Source organism: Pseudophryne corroboree, chromosome 2 (assembly GCF_028390025.1).
Source record: "Pseudophryne corroboree isolate aPseCor3 chromosome 2, aPseCor3.hap2, whole genome shotgun sequence".
NCBI lineage: Eukaryota > Metazoa > Chordata > Amphibia > Anura > Myobatrachidae > Pseudophryne > Pseudophryne corroboree.
The window spans coordinates 172011721-172034992 of NC_086445.1; the positions used below are offsets into that span (position 1 = coordinate 172011721).

General features: G+C 45.2%; 1 protein-coding gene and 1 long non-coding RNA gene across 2 annotated transcripts in view; one reads left to right on the top strand and one right to left on the bottom strand.

Annotated features, from left to right (window-relative positions):
- LOC135006465 (uncharacterized) overlaps positions 1-23272 on the top strand; it is a 48754-nt gene that overhangs the window by 16250 nt on the left and 9232 nt on the right. The window lies entirely within an intron of this gene.
- The window catches only part of GPD1 (glycerol-3-phosphate dehydrogenase 1), a 98235-nt gene continuing 90133 nt past the window's right edge, over positions 15171-23272 (bottom strand). The window contains exons 7-8 of the mRNA XM_063952024.1: positions 20280-20386; positions 15171-16795 (exon numbers count right to left, since the gene is read on the bottom strand). Coding sequence (XP_063808094.1) covers positions 16699-16795; positions 20280-20386 — 204 coding nt within the window. The 3' untranslated portion in view covers positions 15171-16698. The remainder of the gene's footprint in view (positions 16796-20279; positions 20387-23272) is intronic.

The window sequence follows — 23272 nt, forward strand, 5'->3', positions numbered from 1 at the left end:
TCAGAGGGTACACAGCCTGACAGCAGAGATGACCGCCCGCCAGGATACCTACACGAATGTCGTTGAAACCAGACTGGACGCCATTGAGAAGACAATGGAGAAGATGGCAAACCGTCTGGTTTAAATGCAAAAGGCTCTTGCCGACAGCACGGCAGAAAAGCAAAAGACCAGACGAGAAGATCACAGGGAGACTATGGACATCCTTCAAGTTCTGGCCACATCCATCAACCGGCTGGTGGATAACACATCATGCCTGGCAGACAGCGTTGACAACATGTCGGAGAGCCAACGACAATCGGCATCCAGCCACCAGATCATCGCAACCACACTGCAGATTATGTACGATAAGCTCCCAGAGCCAGCTCATCAACACGCTGGTGAACCACCACATCCGCCATCACAAGCCACATGGACGCCTCCTGCCCTTCCTCCACCACCATCCTGATATGGACGGTCACATCTGTACCAAGGATATACAGGGATGTACCCCACCCACCAGATGCCTCCACCACCAACACCGGCCGCATCATCTACACCCGCACGGCCACCGAGGCCAAGTCAACGAACTCCACAGCCGCCCAGGCCATCGACGCCCCATCAGGAGGAAGAGGAGGATCCGGACGGACAACCACCATAAGCCCGGTCGTATTGTTTTATTATTTACTATTTATGTTTTTCATGTTTCCCTTTCTCCCCCTCCCATTAGTTTGTTTTTTTCCATACTATTGTTTTAAATTTCCTGTTGGACTCCCCCACCCATGACCGGATACTACCAAGGAGCTATGTCTAGGCATACATGCGCGGGCATGTATGCGGGCACATGTGGTAACTGATGAAAGCTCCTTGTGGTTACATGTATGATGGGGCAAAGAGCTATTCTGATACCACTTTTAAAAAAAAAAAAAAAAAAAAACACCTTTTTGTATTGGTGTAAAATAGGCTTTCACTGTTGTGTGAATTTACTATTCATTAGTGTTTATTTTTGGCTTCTTCATAGGATTAGGTGGAAAATTTAAGTGGACGGCGTAGTTCGTGTTGTGCGTACCAAGTGGAGTAAAGCCATGTTTCAATGTATATATTCAAGAAACTTTGGACCGCCTGCCCTTGGGGAACAACACAGTCCAGCAATGGGTCATGCTGGGCTGTGTGGTTCCACAAGTGCAGGCGTGTCAAAGTGCTGACCACTGACACCACTCTGCCACTTTGGACCGCCTGCCCTTGGGGAACAACACAATCCAGCAATGGGTCATGCTGGATTGTGTGGTTCCACAAATGTTCTTGGGAAAGGAATGAACATGACATCATTAGTGTCTTTACTTAATATGGAATTATTTTTTTTTCACAGATATCTACACAAGAAAAGAATGTAAAGAAGAACAAACATTACTTTTTTTGTTTTATTACATTTTATTTTTTAATCCAAAATTAAATACAATTATATTTCTTCAATAATTTTTTAAAATGAGAAGTTTTGTGTGTTTCTTTAAATTAATAGCAAATAAAGTGTAAAATATGGTATTTCAGAGATGCAGTGGTATTATGTTAGGTCGACCATGGTACAGCAGGGGAACTGTCGTGTCCCTTTTCATCCATGCTGTTTCCTGCAAATCGGGAAGGATACTCCGCAAGACCTGTGGAAGAGGGAGTTTTGGGCAATACATCTCACCTGAGGGGGGTTGTCTGCTACATGGCAGAGGTTCAGGTCCACATCACAAATAGGTCGCCCATGGTACATCAGGGGAACTGTCGTGTCTCTTTACATCCACGCAACTTGGGAAGGATACTCCGCAAGACTGTGGAAGAGAATAGTATGAAGTTCCAGGTATTGGTAATAGTGTCACCCTTCTAGGAAAAGACAAGGTACAAGCAACACTTTGACACAAGCAGGTAACAGCGGCCTTTGTCCCAAATGCAACCCTCCGGCACTTGAGAAACTACACATCCAAACATTCCCTGACACAGCGTAAGCATTGGTGTATCAGGGCATGATTGGATGTGCAGTTTTGCAAATGCCGGAGCGCTGCACCTTTGACATGCCGGGGTGACTTGGACAAGAGGGAGTTTTGGGCAATACATCTCACCTGAGCGGGGTTGTCTGCTACATTGCGGAGGTTCAGGTCCACATCACAAGTAGGTCGCTCATGGTACATCAGGGGAACTGTCGTGTCTCTTCACATCCACGCAACTTGGGAAGGATACTCCACAAGACCTGTGGAAGAGAATAGTATGAAGTTCCAGGTATTGGTAATAGTGTCACCCTTCTAGGAAAAGACAAGGTACAAGCAGCAGGTTACAGCGGCCTTTGTCCCAAATGCAACCCTTCGGCACTTGAGAAACTACACATCCAAGCATGCCTTGACACAGCGTAAGCATTGCTGTGTCAGGGCATGATTGGATATGCAGTTTTGCAAATGCCGGAGGGCCGCAGTTGGGACATGCCTGGCTTACTTAGACAAGAGGGAGTTTTTGGCAATACATATCACCAGAGGGGGAGGGGGGTTGTCTGCAACATGACGGAGGTTCAGGTCCACATCACAATTAGGTCACCCATGGTACAGCAGGGGAACTGTCCGGTCCCTTCAAATCCAGGCTGGTTCCTGCAAATCGGGAAGGATACTCCACAAGACCTGCGGAAGAGAATAAGGAGGTAATTTGAGAGTGTTTCCTCCACCCTGGGAAAGAACAAAAGGTCCCAGCAACACTGCGCATATACACAGGTTACACGGACAAGATGGAGTTTTGGCCAATACATCTCACCTGAAAGAGTGATGGCGGTGGTTCAGGTCCACATCACAAGTAGGACGTCCATGGTAGAGTGGGGTTAACTGGTCCAATACTGGAGTGGTTTTGCAGAAGTGTATCCTGGGTAAAACTGTTGAAGCATGGGTACATTCCCCTCAGCAGAGTGAAGAAAAAAATATTCTTTTTAAAAATCTATTAAAAAATACTTGTGGGTCAAAAATAGACAAACCAAGTACATAATCCCTTTTACTAAAAATAGATATGCTATTAGCAATAAAAAAACACACAAAAAACATATTTTTAATTTTTTTATTAGATTCCGCCAGCAAAGTGAGGCGGAATGAAATTGACGAAATTACTGTAGAAAAGCACTGTTGTCGAATCGACATTCTTCAATTGAATATACTTTTGTCGAAAAGCCGCATTTTGACCATTGCAGACTTGTCGAATTTTGAAAATGTCAATTTGCAAAAAGTCGAATCTGAAACGGCAGGTATTTTGGCGAAAAGTACTGTATTGCATTGTCGAATCCAATTCGACAGGTTTTTTTTGTCGAAAAATGCCCCGTTTTTCGACTTTTGCGGCAATTCGACCGCAATTGCATATACCCCTATATGTTCTATTTGTGAGTCTTTTGTCACATGACAGATATCAATATGATAATTACGAACAAATACTCTGTTACTGGACTACCTTTCCAGTGGCAGTTGCAGAGGTGGGACAGTGCACTCCAAAATTCAAATAGGGGAGCCACACCTACTGCCACCCCAAACACTGACAAACATCACTGTCCGGGACTCACTGACAGTTGGTGTGGCTCCCCTATTTGAATTTTGGACTGCACTGTCCCACCTCTGCAATAGCCACTGGCAAGGAAGTCCAGGAACAGAGCATTTGTACCTAATTATAGTATAGATATGTCATATGACAAAAAACTAACACATAGAACATTTGTAACTTAATCATGGATAATTATACATGTAAGAATTTTGACTATCAATAATACTTTGGTTTATATAAAATGTTAAGTGTCTTTTTCTTTTGTAGTAACCTTGTACAATAAAAAAAAATAAAAAAATATGTGTGTGTGTGTGTATATATATATATATATATATATATATATATATATATATATATATACACAATAATATTGTTACAAAACAACTCATAAAATAAAATGGAATAACCCAGTGGTTCCCAAACTTTTTTGAATTATGGCGCCCTAGAGTATCAGATTTTTTTTCACGGCACCCCTAAGCCAATAGTTTCATATTGAAAAATTTAGAAAGAAATATTAAATTAAGTAAATTGTCTTTATAGGTCATCCTTAGGGGTAACTTATGTGGTGAGGGACAAGATTTGCTTCTGATTGTCAATATATTTTATGATTGTCAGCCATTAACACTGGTTTTGCTTTTTACATTGACCATGCAGAATTTGAATTGGTTCTGGACCACCAAGCCGAGGCACCCCTGCAAGTGTCCCGAGGCACCCCAGGGTGCCACGGCACACAGTTTGGGAACCACTGGAATAACCACAGAAACACAAAACTCATGCACTTTCATGTGACAGCATTGGGGTTAGACTAAAAGCACTGATGAATCCTCAGTAGCAGATTAACTTCCCAAAAATGACCATTTTTAACTTTAGGCAGACGTTCTGTAAAATGCTTATATATTTTCTCTGGGAAATTCTAGAACTATATTAAGTCAGACTGATCAATAGAATGAATCTGCACACACATTCATATGAAACATTGTTATGAAATAAAAATGCCATGTTATTTCACTGTGCTCCATATCCAGCTAATAGTTTACAAGCTTAATGTAGCTCATTCCCCTGATTAAACATTTATTTATTAACAGTGTTTATATAGTGCAGCAAATTCCGTTGCGCTCTACAATTGGATTGACACCGAGATCTCCTTAAACATGGATTAAAATAAGTATTTGGTTTAATGTTTCTTCCTTCTAAGAGAAAACCTAAAGACCTGAATGAGAGCTTCAATTATTTTCCTCTGCAGGTACAGCGGTGGTCATTCCGAGTTGTTCGCTCGGTATTTTTTTCTCGCAACGTAGCAATTGGTCGCTAATGCGCATGCGCAATGTCCGCAGTGCGACTGCGCCAAGTAAATTTGCTATGCAGTTAGGTATTTTACTCACGGCATTACGAGGTTTTTTCTTCGTTCTGGTGATCGTAATGTGATTGACAGGAAGTGGGTGTTTCTGGGCGGAAACTGTCCGTTTTATGGGTGTGTGCGAAAAAACGCTACCGTTTCTGGGGAAAACGCGGGAGTGGCTGAAGAAACGGAGGAGTGTCTGGGCGAACGCTGGGTTTGTTTGTGACGTCAAACCAGGAACGACAAACACTGAACTGATCGCAGATGCCGAGTAAGTGTGGAGCTACTCAGAAACTGCTAAGAGGTGTCTATTCGCTATTTTGCTAATCTTTCGTTCGCAATTTTGATAAGCTAAGATTCACTCCCAGTAGGCGGCGGCTTAGCGTGTGCAAAGCTGCTAAAAGCAACTTGCGAGCGAACAACTCGGAATGACCCCCAGCATCCATTTGTGACAGGCTGATCTTATCTGCAGACCTACCATATTCTCTTATGTACTCATCCTGCCTAACTGATAAAGCACAAACTCCTAACGCAGATTTTATTATAATTAGATCGGCCCTGTATTTACTTAAACACAGGGACTTCACAGCTATTCATGTCATTGGGAGTAATCCTTTAGGTATTATTTATATTTTATTTACTTAATTACTCATTACGCTATAATTATGCCAGAGGGCAACCCTAAAATATATAAATAAACTAGCTGAATACCCGTGTTTCGCTATGGAATTTAAAGAATAATGCCAATCTTTGTCAGGCCGCACCTCTGGTCTTCCCCGGAATGATGCTGTCAAAATGCTGGTGCTGAGGAGAATAATCTGCCTCCTTCTGTTCCCCGTCCTGCCTCTGATGTTGCCCTGCTCAGTGCTGTAAATGCTGGGACGGCAGGCCAAGGACCGCCCGCTGTATGTTAAATATGTACGGTTTGCAGGCTGACTCTATTTCAAAGGGCCCTAGGTCTCCTTGCTTAGCTTCTCGCTCTCCTTAGGGCTCCTCCTTTGAGGTAAAAAAGGTAAAGATTTTTGCACAACACTAAAGGTCACTGGGAGAGCTGTTGGTAGCCTTTACACAGTTTAAGTTCACTACCCAACCCCTAAAAGAATTAGGGCGGGATGTACTAAGCTGTTCCGTGCGCTATTAGCACTCTTACTGCTCCGTTCTCATCTCCACTGTTAGAGTCCTCCTCACCTCCCGGCGCTGTAATTCAGTCCCGTTGTTTTCTGCATCACGTGATCTGTTAAGTTACCTGCCCCAATAGTCTACGCATTGGTCCTTTGCAGGCCCCGTATGCAGTAACGTATGGGACCTGTAACCTCCCCTCATTCAGTATCTGCACTTTTGCCCAGCTCCTAACAGCTCGCATCCACAACGGCAATCCCTAAGTGACTTGAACGGAGCAGCAATGCGGCATCAGTTAGTTCATACTGGCAACTGCCGTGGGAAAACAACGGACAGAATGGCACCGCCGGGAGGTGAGGAGTAATGTAACAGTGAGATGAGAACAGAGCGGTAAGAAGGCTCATAGCCCAGCGGAACAAGCCTATATGTTTACGGAGTGTAAGGAACATATCAATGTTCACAATGCAATCAGCTTAGCGACCCCACAATCTATAGATTTGACACTGTCAGTCATTTTGGACATTTTATTTTTCACCCCTTCTCACCCCCCTGAACTTGGACTTAAACGGCATCAGGAGTGTCACTATTCATCTCCGCGACCCCGAAAACTATGGATTTTTACATGTCAACCCCTTCCCGCCCCCACCACTAGGGGTGTCTTACCCCCACAGTATTTTTTTTCAAAAATTGTAAGTAATATGTGTACCAAGCTTGGTGTAAATTGCTCCAGGCATTCCAGAGTTATGCTGGAACATACATACACACATACATACTGTCACAACTGAGGGCCTGAGCTGACGGGAGGCAGCCTCAGTTGTAGGGGCTGAGATGTAACGGAACCTGGGAGGTTGTATCAGACCCCTAGACATGTAAGTAACATGTAGAATAACTGCCCGAAGGCGTGACCACGACAACCAGGATAAAAGTCAATGATGTTTATTATGACAAACTCCGTAACACAGCAGCAGTAAAGGAAACATAAAAGTCAACAGAGGATAAATACAATTCCTGGGTACTACAGGGTGGCAAGGGCCACAGGCACTGGTAGGGTGAGACAGTTCTTATAATCTTCTAGTTGGAAAGTCCTTACCAGACCTGACTGTAGCAATGGAGAGAACCCAGGATCGTACCAGCTGGTGTTCCAGGAAAGGCTGGGTTGCTGAAGATAAAACGGCTGCTGTGGATACTGGCTGGAACCAGACTGTTGTTGGTACGGAGTGGATACTGGCTGGAACCAGTTAAATAATAAACGAACTTGAGAGCGATTAAATAATAATGAAGTTTGGAGTTTGAGAGCGGTGAAATAATAATACCGGTGGAGAGTGGTAAACTGCAGAAAGGACACCGGCCCTTTAAGAGAAGCTGTACACTGCTGGAAGCTGGGCTGGAAGCAGGTGATTGTTGTAACTGGAAACAGGTGAGTCCAGAATGGATCGGAGAGTCAGGCTACACCGCAGATGGAATGCTGGTGCGGGTCTCTATAGCAGAAGTCTGGAGACAGGAGCTGGAACCTGGAAGACAACCACAGGAGAGAGACAAACTGGAACTAGGTTAGACAACCAAAGCACTGACGCCTTCCTTGCTCAGGCACAGCTTACTTATACCTGCAGCAAGGAAGGGGTTGGCTAGGCAATTATGCAAATCAACAATACAGACAGCAGATTGGTGGAAATGCTCAGATGACAAAATCCAAGATGGCTGCGCCCATGCAGACACTTGGAGGGAAGTTTGGTTTGTAATCCATGTGAGAATTGAAACAGTAATGGCGACGCCGGCCACAGGAGACGCCAGACTGACAAGCGCACATTTAACCACGCGGGCACAGCGGAGGCCGCGGCTGATGAAATCACCACTCTGACATTCTGCATGTGGAAACTCAGGAACAGCGGGATCCGGTCCTGGAACGCTGAGCCAGCCTTAGGAGGCATCTGAAGGGTAAGTAATGGCGTCCAGATACCCGGATCGTGACACATACATTTTTATATATATATATATATATATATGATTATGGGTTGGGTATGTGTAACCAGCTGTCAGGAGGCCGACCTGAGATCCCGGCTGTTAGACGGCCAGGGTGCGGGAGAAGTGCAACGGTCTCCTGACCACCAGTGACATAACCGCATCCCCTTTACTCAACCAACTTGGACTGCTTGGACTTTCTCAGTAACCAATGGGGAGAGAGAGAGAGAGAGAGAGAGAGAGAGAGAGAGAGAGAGAGACTATAATATACTTCAATAAATTACCTGTTATGACCAGTGTATGTCTCGCTTCTAACTGACAAAGAGAATTCTATATGATCAGACAGGACTTATATAAAAGATGAACGGGTAAATGTAATAGCCTGCATCTGAGTTCCCAGTGAATCTGCCCAATGTTTTAAAGGGGCAATTGTTTAAAAGGCAAAACCAACCTGGATTTGCCACTTAAATGATGAGCTGGTTTTGCCTTTTAAATGGTTTACCTTTAACATTTACCCCAAATGGGACACCAGAGTGGGAGAAAATACCACACAGGCAAACAACTGCCTGTGAAGTACATGTACGTCTACATGATGAATAAAACGTTTCATTATGGGGTCTGTTTAACCACTTAACTGGCTAATATTTTTTCAAAATCCGCTCAGAAATTGACAAGTTTTTTTTATTATTGAAGTAGGTTCAGAACATCTGTTTAAAACCATATTCAACACGATTTTACTAAAAAAATAAATAAATAAATAGTAAAATTATTTTCTATAAACAAACATTAATGGTTGATTGATCGGACCATCGCAGCTTTACATTTTCCAGGCAGCTGCTCCTCTCTGCAGCTGCCAGGTGTACACAGGGAAGGTGAGGGGCTTCTTTTACATTTCCCCTGCAGTTGCTAATCTTTCCAGCTGCGGGGCGAGGTGTGACACTGCACAGCAGGCACTGGGGGAGGGAACAAGGAAGCAGAGAAGCTGGGAGGTCTCAGGGAGTGGCAGCTGCTGGAAGATAATGTTCCAGCAGCCGCCCAGTGGGCATTTCTGACTGTTCGCATCAGATGCGACCACACCAGCCGAGTGGTTAAGACTGTAGAAAGAGAAAGTTACTGTGACTCCTGCCCTTGTATAATTATATTATGTGATGAGGCTAACACCCTTATAGCTAATTACAGTGTCTCAGTACCTTCAATGTCAGAATATTAGTGTAAATGAAAGAAATGAGAAAAGTAATTTAGCAGACCTATTTAAGTCATGTTACGTGGCCTCAGCCAGCTCATACTTTTGCTATATTCAGCACATAATCCATTTATACTTTATAATGTACTCTATCGCGTAAAAATCCGTAATTCCTAGGTACATCTCTGTCATTCTCAGCCTTTTAAATTATCTCTCTGGAGGGGATCACTTGATAGAATTGTAGGAAGGATCCCCCTGCAGTGCTTTATTGCAGTAGAGTCTGTATACAATTACAGCAAGATGTATAAACTTCATAGTTCTCGCATCAGGCGCTTTCCAGTGCTATAAGCATCTCAATTACAGGTTTTACAACAAACGCTCGCACTCTGGAAGGTGCACTGATAATATAATAAGGGTCCACAGGCAGTTATTACCCAACCTGGAGAAATAAGGATCTTGGTACTGACGCATTCTGGCTGATAATAATGATATACCACGATTTAGAAACACAAAATCCACTCCATATAGCACCGGAATTAGATCCTTCTCGTAATAGCCAATCACTGTTATCCCTGTTATAAAGCCGCTTTTTTCTTAAAAACCATGATTTAAATATTGGGACTACTTAAGAATAAGCTAACAGAGGGGATGTCACAATCCCCATTATTCTCGATGGGGACTACAGTCTTGCCCTGTTTATCAGTATCCAAAAAGCTACGCTTGGCCCTATTAGCAAATGCCATCCTCAGAGTCAAATTCACTGAGTGTCTGAAAAGAGATTTGTGGTCGGATGTAATACTGGGGCTAACTCAGACCTGATCGCTTGCTAGGTTTTTTTGCAGCGCTGCGAACAGATAGTCGCCGCCCATAGGGGAGAGTATCTTAGCTTTGCAAGTGTGCGAACGCCTGCGTAGCAGAGCTGTACAAACAAATCTTGTGCAGTCTCTGAGTAGCTCAGGACTTACTCAGCCACTGCGAACACTTCAGCTTGTCCTGGACCGGAATTGACGTCAGATACTCGCCCTGCAAACTCATGGATATGCCTGCGTTTTTCCAAACACTCCCTGAAAACGGTCAGTTACCACCCACGAACGTCCTCTACATGTCAATCTCCTTGCGATCACCCGTGCAAATGGATTATTTGCACAAACCCATCGCTGAGCGGCGATCCGCTTTTTACCTGTGCGATGCGCCTACGCATTGCAGTGTATACGCATGCCCAGGTCTGACCTGATCACAGCGCTGCAAAAAACGCTAGCAAACGATCAGGTCTGAATTAGTCGGTATCCAGTTGATAGATAGACAGTGTCTAGTTAGACAGTCAATAGATAGACACCACATGTTAGACAGACATTAGGTCGGCAGGGTCAAAAGGTCGACATGAAAAAGATAGACTTTTTTTACATTTTACATGTTTTTGGACTATTTCATACCTTTTCTATCCATGTCGGCATAGAGTTGGTTATAAACCTTGTGGTAAGCGCAGCGAGCCACAGAGCCCGAAGCATGGTGAGCGAAGCGAGCCCCGCGAGCGTATGCCTTTCTACAATTGGGGGTCCCAGATGACAAAACTATCCACACAAACCACAAAAAACATGGTGTCTACCTTTCTTATGTCGACCATTTTCATGTCAACCTTTTGACCCTGTCGACCTTTTGTACTGTCTACCTTTTGACCCTGTCGACCTAATGTCTGTCTAACTTATGGTGTCTATCTATTGACTGTCTAACTAGACACTGTATCTATCAATCCACACCCAATTAGTCCCACAGTGCGAGACGGCCGGAGCTCCAAGATTACGGTCGAACTCGTATGGGTTTTTAAAGCAGCAATCATTTACAAGTCATAAGGTTGGATTTGTCTTTTACATGATTGGCACTTTAATAAAACGTACGAGTTTGGACAGAATCCTGGAGCTTCGGTCGTCTCGCAATGTATTACATCCGGCCCTTGGCTTTCTGGCCACATTCAGTTGCAGCTATGCGACTGCACAACACCAATAAATGCCCATGTAAGAGCTGCCATCATAACTACATGCATGCATTAGCAGCAGCCCTATCCTGGGTGCAAAAGGTATCCTCTGAAATTGCTGGATCTCTGTGTGTGCAAGTGAGGATGAGGCTGATTTCCATTGCCCTGAATAGCCTGCAGATTTGTAGAGATGCTTAAATTTGCCTTCATGAGCATGTGCAGGGTGAAAAGCCGCAGATGCAGCAGATTTGCGTGCGACTCCCTCCCAGCTTCCTCCATCTCTCCCACACATTGCATTTTCCGTATGTGCAGCTGAATGGCCACTCATTCATATTGTCCTAGCCAGCAGCTAAATGATAGTGATAGCCATCACTTAACTGCCAAGCTCTTCGTTCAGACACAGCCTTATGGGAGCTGCAGTCTCTGCATCAGCTTTTTGATAAATTAGAACAAAGAGAGGAATCTGGATTAAGAGGGGTCAGAGTATCACGCTGAGCTGAGGAATTTATGGCTTATAATACTATGCCTGTTCAATTATATATTTTTTTCCCAGTAAGACTCACTCTTCCTACCAGAAACACAAAAAATAACAAGCTGAATTATAGACGGATACAAGGGATTTGTTTATTAAAAACTTGTAGCCAAGATAATTTTTAGTCACTATTATACAATTCAGAGGTCTGTTACAATGGAAACTCTTTTTAACATATGCACGGGTATGGGTCGTTGGGTCGACTCAACTCAGGTCAACCATGGAAGGTCGACATGGGCAATAGGTCAACATGGTCATTAGGTCGACAGGTCAAAAGGTCGACATGGGTTTTTGGACTTTTTTTGGTGTTGTTTTCTTCGTAAAGTGATGGGGAACCCCAATTAGTGCACCGTGTGCCCTCGCATGGCGAGCGAGCTTCGGGCTAGGTTCCTCGCTGCGTTCGGCACAGGTTACCGTTCCCAATTGTAGTCCACGTGGATTGTCAAGTATGAAAAAGTCCAAAAAATGGAAAAAAAAGTGAAAAACTCATGTCGGCCTTTTGACCTGTCGACATATTGACTATGTCGGCCTTCAGTGGTCAACCTAATGACTGTCGACCTAAGCTGTGTCAACCTAACGATCGTATCCCGTATGCACATTCCCTTGAAGTCCAAACGGTCTTGTATAAAGGGGGGTACACACGGAGAGATCCGTGCTTAAAATCTAAGCAATCTTGCTAGATTGCTTAGATTTTAAGCACGGATCTGCCGTGTGTATGCCCCCCAGCGATAGCGATGCGCGGCCCCGCGCATCGCTATCGCCGATGCTAGATTGAGCTGCATGCAGGCTCAATCTAGCGGGTCGCTCACTTCACCGTTGTGTGAAGTGAGCGGCCCCCCGTCGGCTTTCCCCCTCGCTCAGCACATCGCGCTGTGCTGAGCGGGGTGAGAGATGTGTGCTGAGCGGTCTGTGTTAAGATCGCTCAGCACACATCTCTCCCGTGAGTACCCCCCTTTACTCTTCCTTTTGCCTTTTTTTTTGTATATAATTGGGTGCGGACGATACCCCATGTTCCGTATGCAACACCACATCCTGCTAACGATTGGCTACAGTCTTGTGCAACAAATTGCTCATCCTGCAATTGATGCCATGTTGCCACAGTATTCTGTGAGCTAATATGTAACATGGAAACTAGTAATGCAGACACAGGGAAGTGACATCAATTGTTTGAAAAGTCAGTTGGGTGCCTGTTTTTTCCTATCTAATAGGAAAAAAAAAAAAAGACACCCAACCGACTTTTCAAACATTTGAATTCCCCCCCAAGAATCAGGAAGCAATGCAGCATTGGCTACTGTCCATAGAAGTGATTCAATGGAACTATGAAAACACTAGTTTGGAGAAATGAGGTTGCTGGCCTTTGGATTTGTCTATGAAGATTTCTATGGTTGGCATCACCTATGAGGCTTCAGCAAATGTGGGTTCTATTTGCCCAGTAGCAGCCTCATCACTGCAACACAAGACTGATGATGATACCCATGCAGTCTTTACACCACGCTCCATGCAGTCCCAGATAATTATAGATGGCGGCTCCTAGGCAAACAATTTTAAATTACCAGCATGGTGTGAAAGTAAAAATACCAAAAAGAATGGGCAAGGGGTTGATGGGCAGGGGAACAGCTGGGTTCACTACGGCTGGCCGGCGGTCGGGCTCCCGGCGACAAGCATACTGGCGCTGGGAGGCCGACCGCCGGCTTACCGACAGTGTGGCGAGCGCAAATGAGCCCCTTGCGGGCTCGCTGCGCTCGCCACGCAACGGGCACGGTGGCGCGCCACGCTATTTTATTCTCCCTCTATGGGGGTCGTGGACCCCCACGAGGGAAAATAAGTGTCGGTATGCCGGCTGTCGGGCTCCCGGCGCCGGTATACTGAGCGCCGGGAGCCCGACCGCCGGCATACAGAAGACCACCCGAACAGCTGGCAGTAAAATGGAAGAAAGAGAACTAGAAGGTGATAGAAGAGGAGAGAGTTGTATACAATAGTATTATTAATGTGATGAACCTGGCTTGGGTTTGTGGGGGTTTTAATCAGTAACAAAAAGGTAGAATCCCTCGTATTTGCAGGTATGGGGTATGCACAATATATCAGTTATTAATCATGTTCTCACAGAAGTTCTGTGACGTATAATGCATTTCACGGAGGCCAAAAGCTTCTAGGATTGGACAATGCAGTCACCAGCCCAGGTTTTTCTCTGCACAACTTTGGGGGTGCTGTTCCACCCCCAATTGCCCAGGGACCGGCCAGTTGCACCAGTTGCCCATATTATAATCTACTACTGATGTTGCTATGAAGAAGGTTAATCAATAATACCAACTTCAAATATTTATCACAACAAGGGAGGAAGACATTGTTTTTATGGGATACATATGATATCCCGGCAGACGGGATGCCGGCTGTCACTATACCGACATCCTGTCTGGCGGAATCCCGTCGGTGAAACAGCGAGTCCCCTCGTGTGCTCGCTATGCATCGGGCCCAATGGTTCGCTCCGCTCACCACAAGTTCTATTCACACTCGGTTGGTGGCGTGGACCCACCAACCGAGTGAGAATACCTGGAAGTGGTCAAGATTCCGGCTGTTGGTATAGCTCACCGGCTGTCGGGATTCCGGCGTCGGTCTCCTGAATGCCAGGATCCCAACAGCTGGTAAATTTACTGCATACTGTTTATATACTTAACAAAAGCTATTATGACCTGTTGTTGCATTCATATTGTGACAGGACAGAGTATAGCTCATGAGGGCTGTAATCACAGGTGTATCAGATGTAAGGACACATAGAGAAATTGGTGATTTATTCAGTTAAGCCCCTGTGAGGAGTCCTCATGCAGTTCTGGCAAGACATAGGGTCTCAGAGTTACTGCTTTCCTGTAATGACGCAGATTTTCGTTTTCCATTTAGACCAATGCAACTAAGAATTTGTTGTTGTAAAAGGAGGGGGGACTTTCAGAGGGGTGCAGGATCTATCACCTCTCCCTCTTTGTTCCACCCATACCCCCTGTAAATTGTAAACTCTAATAAGCAGGGTCCTCTATATTTTGTTTTTAGCTATGTAATTATACAAAAATGGGGTCAGTAATTTATATATCTATATTTGTATATGTGTGAACTGGTCTGTAAATGTTTGTACTGATGTAGGTTTTGTGGTTTGTTATATCTTTTATGTACGGCACTAAAGAATTCTTGTGGCGCCATGTAAATAATAATGTTTTATTTTAGAAATTTGCCTTTGGAAGTGCCAAGACTAGTGTTAAATAAGTAGAAATAACTTACATTTTGAGCACAGTATTTAATAAATCCTACACAGCGTTTAATAACCCCCTCAGTATTAACCAAGGGAATAAATGATAGCTGTGAGTGTAAGACTGAATGAACCGCGCGGAAATCAGTGGATAGTTCTGTCACTATAAATTCCCACATTTGTTTTACATTTCAACAAGTGAAATGATTGATAAAGAATGAGCAGAAATGACCCCATGTATAGTAACCCCCCTCAAAAAAACAAACAACAACAAAAACATGTCAGTATATCAAAAAAAATTCACAGACCTTTTTATTTACAAGTGTGCATTTTAATCCAGTTAGCTTTTTCTTATACACAGGTTACATACCAAGGACTATTTTGGAAGTTAAAACGATGAAGTCATGATATAGACGATATAGGTCACAAAGTTCCATGAAAAAAATGGGCAAATGTTGAATACATAACCAGAAAGTACAAAATGTAATCTAGTCACAAAGTGGGCAATTCAATTCAGTGTGGTTGAATAGCACCTGATGAGTGCCTGGAGCTATTCAATCAGCTGCACTGTAAAGGGGGGTACTCACTGAGCGATATTCTAAGCAATCTGACTAGATTGCTTAGAATATCAGCATGATCGCTCCGTGTGTAGCCCCCTCAGCGATAGCTATGCGCGGCCCCGCACATCGCTATCACTGCTGCTAGATTGGCCTGCATGCAGGCCAATCTAGCGGGTCGCTCACTTCACCCGCTGGGTGAAGTAAGCGCCCCCCCCCCGTCTCCCCCCGCACGCTCAGCACAGATCGCGCTGTGCTGAGCGGCAGGAGAGATGTGTGCTGAGTGGTTCGCTCAGCACACATCTCTCCTTAATCGGCCCGTGGGTACTGGGCTTAAGACTGTACGATTCGGGCTTTACATCCTTCCACACCAAGCAATTAAGACAGAAAAAGCCATTTACCATGCTAAATGTCAGACATTAGGCGCGGTCAACTGCATCTCCACACTTAAGTGCCGGATGTGATGCGGACAATGGAATAGCTCCAGGCACTTATTTACGGCTATATTCAACATCGCATTGTTGCCTTTAAACAGGTGGACTAAGTTGACGCAATAAAAATAAACTGATTAGTAATTCCGACAAAAGGACAATAAAAGATTCTGCCTCATTTTGTTGCATCTGCCTATGGGTTAAGCAATTCTACTGATGCAGATTATGCATTTAGGCAGGCTGGGTGCCACTGAAAACTAACATTCATATAACCAGAATAACCCTTGTACTAGTGCCGATGATATATTTTCATTTGTTTCCATAAAAACATGATACAATTTCCCATTAGGAACATACTTTAAAAGTCTAAAAATAAACATATTTATAGGTTATAACAGTGCTATCCAGCAATACCTTCCTTAGGCTGCATCAGCAAAGGCTTCTGGGTATGACACCAAATATAACTAATCACTGGAACTGCAGGCAATGAGATCATTACAGTCATCAAGGATGTTTTTCTTTTCCACATATGTCTACATACAGTGTATATGTACACACATTGGCACACGTATGAAAACATACTTTTAACAACATTACTTCTTTAATGAAAGGCCCAGGAGGTGACTAAGCACACCCACCAACTGTACCTTTTTGGCAGGTACAGTACCTTTTTTCTATGGTCTGTACCTATTTTTGACTCTCCATTTTTCCATTGAAAGTATAGGAAAAGGGGCGTGGCCACGCCCCCTTTACCGGTGGACACGCCGCTTTTCCAAATTTGTACCGATTTTTAGGTGTAAAATGTTGGAGAGTATGACTAAGTTGAAGGTCAGAGTTCACGGCGCCAGATTACATGTGCTCCGGGTGGTTCTGGAGGCATGTAATAAATTCTGTCACAGGTTTTCCCTCGTAGCAAATCTGATACACAGCAGAGAAGAGTGGGAACCTATAACAGAAACATAGGAATGTCAATATGCCAGTCCTGGTCCACGGGTCTAGCCACAGAGTAACACGGAGGATGAGAATGATAATACACAGCTATTAATGCATCAAGATGTATATGTAATGGCTCTTAAAACTATATTGTGTAGTTAATATACGGAATAGTAGTAGCTTGCATTCAGTAAAGGCATCAGATCAGGGGCAGACGTTTACAGATTGCTGAACTATGCAGGCCACATTTCATTTGTCTGTATGGTCATATAGGGGGGGGGGGGGGGGGGGGGATGTACTAAGGGTTTGCCGTATTCCCCATATGTATTAAGCTCCAGAAAGCGAAACTTTCTGGAGCTGCATTGTCTTTAGAAGCCTATGGCTAAATTTGCGATTCGCAATCTGGGCAATTATTGAATGACTGCGCAGCGTTTGCACTGCACACGCGCTAGTAAAAACAGCATCAGAAAATGCGTACACATTGTAATCGCAATGCAGCCACTGTTTGATTGACAGGAAGCCGGTGTTTCTGGGTGGGTCTGAATAAACGCAGGCGTGCCCAGGAGTTTTTAAGGAGGGCCTCTAACGTCAGCGATGACCACTTCCAGCCTCTTGTTTAGCAAAAATTGTGGATGACCTTGCCTGGCGCAGATAGGAAAAATCTTAGATGTTACGGTAATTGCGTATGAATTTGCGATCAGCCCACATATTGTGAGAAATTCAATTTTTTTTACAATGGACGTTTTTTCTCTATTTCTGGGCGGCAACTACTTGCTTGCAGAAACTGCAATCATTACTGAATTAGGCCCTACATTAATTTAGAGGTGTAAGCACCTGCCAATCTTCTTTACCTATACATTCCCTTTAAACAAGCAAATATGAAGAATATCACCGGCTCTCACAGCTTAGGAATACTGGCCCTCATTCCAAGTTGTTTGCTCGCTAGCTGCTTTTAGCAGCCGTGCAAACACTAAGCCGCCGCCCTCTGGGAGTGTATCTTAGCTTAGCAGAAGTGCGAACGAAAGGATCGCAGCGCTACTACAAAAAAAATTGTGCAGTTTCAGAGTAGCTCAAGACTTACTCCTAGCTTGCGATCACTTCAGACTATTTAGTTACTGTTTTGACGTCAAACACGCCCTGCGTTCGCCTAGCCACGCCTACGTTTTTCCAGCCACGCCTGCGTTTTTATCTGGCACGCCTGCGTTTTTACGCACACTCCCTGAAAACGGTCAGTTACCACCCCGAAACACCCACTTCCTGTCAATCACTCCGCGGCCAGCAGTGCGACTGAAAAGCGTTGCTAGAGCTTGTGTAAAACTGCTTAGGCTTTTGTGAAAGTACGTTGTGCGTGCGCATTGCGCACCATACGCATGCGCCGAAGTGCCGATTTTTAGCCTGATCGCTGCGCTGCGAACGATAGCATCTAGCGATAAACTTGGAATGAGGGTCACTGTTCAAATCGCCCTTGTAGCACAGCACTAATATATCCCTCTATACGAGTACTATTTATGACAGCGTGACACTGTCATATATTGTGTTTAGAGACCGTTTTGCTAATGTGGCTGCACAGCCAAGGAGAGCTTCAATGACAGGAACTACTAACAAATATACTGCCAGTCACAGTGATAGGTTCACAGCATCACATTAACACCCACTATAGCCCTAAGAATTGTCTGTGCAAGACATGAATCTTGATCCCCGCTGTTACCAAATTTAGAACGAGCGAGCAGAGATGTCGGCATCCCCGGAGGAAAACAAGTGCACGCTGTGCTAGATATTGATGTGGTAACCATGGCGAAGACTGAGTGACAGCTGCTGATTTACTATTATTGTGTCTGCTTTATGTCTGCAAATGTGCAGCTCTGCAATAAAATCATAGGAACAGCACAGACTCAACAATTAATAATATATCTAGTAAATTATCTAGTGAAGCCTGGAACAGTAATGCATTGACCCCTGGCTGATGGAAAGAACAGAAATACATTGGTATTAATGTGCACCTTGTGTGCAGTAAGAGTGGCAAGCCTTATAATACAACATTGATACACTCTGTTGTTTGCATCCCAGTTACCCTGATCACACATAAGGGGACATGATATGTATCATTATTATGGGCCACTGTAATATACTTACAGGGTGCTGTCATGGAGTATACACAGAAAAGAACACATACTGTACGGGGTGGTCTTCAGTATGCCGAATGTCGGGATCCCGGCGCACAGTATACCGGCGCCGGAATCCCGACACCCGGCATACCGACAGATATTCTCCCTCGTGGGGGTCCACAACCCCCCTGGAGGGAGAATAAATAGCCACCGTGCCCGCAGCGTGGCGAGCGCAGCGAGCCCGCAAGGGGCTGCTTGGCGCTCGCCATGCTGTCAGGCTCCCGGCGCCGGTATGCTGGTCGCCGGGAGCCCGGACGCCGGCATACCATACTACACCCACTGTACGTACAGAATGCAACCCAACAATTACAGAGTGTACATTTTGGGCTACTTACACCCTAGAAAATCAAGTGTGGCTTAGTCAGGGCAGACTGGTTCTAAAGCAACATTATAATGATTAAACCCTCTCACTTGGAGCATCAGACATCTGAGCTGCTGCCAAAAGTACACAGAGAAAGTAGTTGTGTGATCTAGGTTTACTCTGACCTACAGCATGTGGGTGATAATTACACGGAAGATATAGTTTTCACTCCTGTGTTCACCTTAGAAGACATCCACAGTGGCAGGGACTGTATACACTAGCAGAGTGCTGCTGAGGCCTGTCACCCATTTCTATATGAATGTCAATGATATGGGAAACGCCAGGAGACTGTAACCTGCTAACATTATACCGTTTCCAAGCATCATAACTAGAAACTGTTCTCGTAACTATAGAATTAGTCAGTATAATCTCTACAGATAAGCGCTCTTCAAGTCTGTGGGCCAAATTCAGACCTGATCGTAGCAGCAAATTTGTTAGCAATTGGGCAAAGCCATGTGCACTGCAGGTGGGCAGATATAACATGTGCAAAGAGCGTTAGATTTGGGTGTGGTGTGTTCAAACTGAAATCAAAATTGCTGTGTAAAAATAAAGCAGCCAGTATTTACCCTGCACAGAAACAACATACCCCACCCAAATCTAACTCTCTCTGCACATGTAATATCTGCCACACCTGCAGTGCACATGGTTTGGCCCATCTGCAAACAAATTTGCTGCTACGATCAGGTCTGAAGTAGGCCCAGTGCCTTATATGTGAATGTAATACACTTCTAGTAGCTATTAACTATTGTGCAAATGCTTATGCTCATGTGAGGTGTGCAAGTCTCTTAATGGCACACTACCATTAAAAGGGGCAGTTATCATACTGCCACCTAGTATTCTATAATCAGCGCCATTGTGCGGAGGACACCTGAGCCTACATCCATGATATACAAGTGATGTAATGCATGTTTCGTGCCTAAATCCATACTTTCTGCAATAACACCCCCTCCCCTCTGCCTGCCATCACTTACTTGCCCACCATGCCTTTGCTCTTGAGGATGTGATTGAGCTCGGCTGAGGTTTGTGGTCCCTGAAGTTTTTGTCCATTCAGCATTTCTTTCTCAAGCTGTTCTATAGACTGGAATAGAAAATATCAGTGGTTAGCTCTTTATTCCACAGTGCAAGGAAGTAGCTGTGTCGCTGACTCTGTAATCCACAGTGAATCATAAAGTAATCCTTCATTCAAACATACAAAAATATATACCAATATGGGGGGGGGGGGGGGGGATTTGTCAAAGCTTGGAGAGGGACAAAGTACCAACTAGTCTTTCTCTTACGTCCTAGAGGATGCTGGGGACTCCGTAAGGACCATGGGGTATAGATGGGCTCCGCAGGAGACCTGGGCACTATAAAGAACTTTAGAATGGGTGTGCACTGGCTCCTCCCTCTATGCCCCTCCTCCAGACCTCAGTTAGATCCTGTGCCCAGAGGAGACTGGGTGCATTACAGGGGAGCTCTCCTGAGTTTCTCTGAAAAATAATTTTGTTAGGTTTTTTATTTTCAGGGAGCACTGCTGGCAACAGGCTCCCTGCATCGTGGGACTGAGGGGAGAGAAGTAGGCCTACTTAAGTGATAGGCTCTGCTTCTTAGGCTACTGCAGACCATTAGCTCCAGAGGGTCGGAACGCAGGTCTCTCCCTCGCCGTTCGTCCCAGAGCCGCGCCACCGTCCTCCTCACAGAGCCGGAAGATAGAAGCCGGGTGAGTAGAAGAAGAAAGAAGACTTCAAAGGCGGCAGAAGACTTCAGTTCTTCAGTGAGGTAACGCGCATTGCTCACACACACACACACACACACACACACACACACACACACACACACACACACACACACACACACAACAGCGGGCACTGTAAGGGTGCAGGGTGCAGGGGGGACGCCCTGGGCAGCAATTAATAGCCTCAAGGGACACTGGCAGATGTACAGATACTGCGGAGGCAGTATATTATTAACCCCCGCCAGTTTTTTGATTATTTGAGCGGGACCGAAGCCCGCCGCTGAGGGGGCGGGGCTTGATCCTCCAGCACAAACCAGCGCCATTTACTCCACAGCACATGCAGAGAAGCTGGCTCCCGGACTCTCCCCTGCTGAACACTGTCACAGAGGGCAAAAAAGAGGGGGGGTGGGGGGGGGGCACATGTAATTGGCGCAGTGAGTGTTATTATATATATATTTTTATATAAAAGCGCTGTCCTAACTGGGATTTTATTCCAGGGTCTGGTGGCGCTGGGTGTGTGCTGGCATACTCTCTCTCTGTCTCTCCAAAGGGCCTTATTGGGGAACTGTCTCCATATAGTTATTTCCCTGAGTGTGTGGGGGTGTCGGTACGTGTGTGTCGGCATGTCTGAAGCGGAAGGCTCTTCTAGAGAGGAGGTGGAGCAGATGATCGTGGTGTCTCCGTCGGCAACGCCGACACCTGACTGGTTGGATATGTGGAATGTTTTAAATGCAAATGTGGCTTTATTACATAAGAGATTGGACAAAGCAGAGTCCAGGGATAAAGCAGGGAGTCAATCCATGTCTTTAACTGTGTCACAGGGACCTTCTGGGTCTCAAACGCCCACTGTCCCAAGTAGCAGACACTGATACCGACACGGATTCTGACTCCAGTGTCGACTACGATGATGCGAGGTTACACCCAGGGGTAGCCAAAAGTATTCATTACATGATTATTGCAATAAAAGATGTTTTGCATATCACAGATGACCCCTCTGTCCCTGACACGAGGGTACACATGTTTAAAGGAAAAGAAGCCTGAGGTAACTTTTCCCCCATCTCATAACCTGAATGAGTTATTTGAAAAAGCTTGGGAAACTCCAGACAAGAAACTGCAGATTCCCAAGAGAATTCTTATGGCGTATCCTTTCCCGGCAAAGGACAGGGTACGGTAGGAATCCTCGCCCAGGGTGGACAAGGCGTTAACGCGCTTGTCCAAAAAGGTGGCGCTGCCGTCTCCAGATACGGCAGCCCTCAGGGATCCAGCTGATCGCAGGCAGGAAACTACCTTGAAGTCAATTTATACACATACGGGTGCCTTGCTCAGACCGACAATAGCGTCGGCTTGGGTTTGTAGCGCTGTGGCGGCTTGGACGGATACCTTGTCAGCTGACATTGATACCCTGGATAGGGATACCATTTTATTGACCTTGGGTCACATTAAAGACGCAGCCCTATATATGAGAGATGCTCAGAGAGACGTTGGCCTGCTGGGTTCGAGAGCCAACGCCATGTCGATTTCTATAAGGCGAGCCCTGTAGCCCCTCCAATGGACGGGTGATGCCGACTCAAAGAGGCATATGGAGGTTTTGCCTTACAAAGGTAAGGACTTATTTGGGGAAGGTCTCACGGACCTGGTTTCCACAGCTACTGCAGGTAAATCTACTTTTTTACCTTATGTTTCCTCACAGCAAAAGAAAACGCCACAATATCAGATGCAGTCCTTTCGGTCGCATAAGTCCAGAAGAGGTCGGGGCTCTTCCTTCCTCGCCAGAGGTAAGGGTAGAGGGAAAAAACTGCCGGCTACGGCTAGTTCCCAGGAGCAGAAGTCCTCCCCGGCTTCTACTAAATCCACCGCATGACGCTGGGGCTCCGCTGAGGGAGTCCACCCCGGTGGGGCCACGTCTGGGTTCAATCAGAGGTGGATCCCTGGGCAATGGAAATTGTATCCCAGGGTTACGAGCTGGAATTCAAAGACGTGCCTCCTCGCCGGTTTTTCAAATCGGCCTTACCAGCTTCCTCCCCAGAAAGGGAGATAGTTTTAGCTGCAATTCAAAAACTGTGTCATCAACAAGTGGTTGTCAAGGTTCCCCTACTTCAACAGGGGAAGGGGTACTATTCAACCCTGTTTGTGGTCCCGGGTCAGACCCATTCTGAATTTAAAATCCCTAAACCTGTACTTGAAAAGGTTCAAATTCAAGATGGAATCGCTCAGGGCGATTATCGCCAGCCTGGAAGGGGGGATTTTATG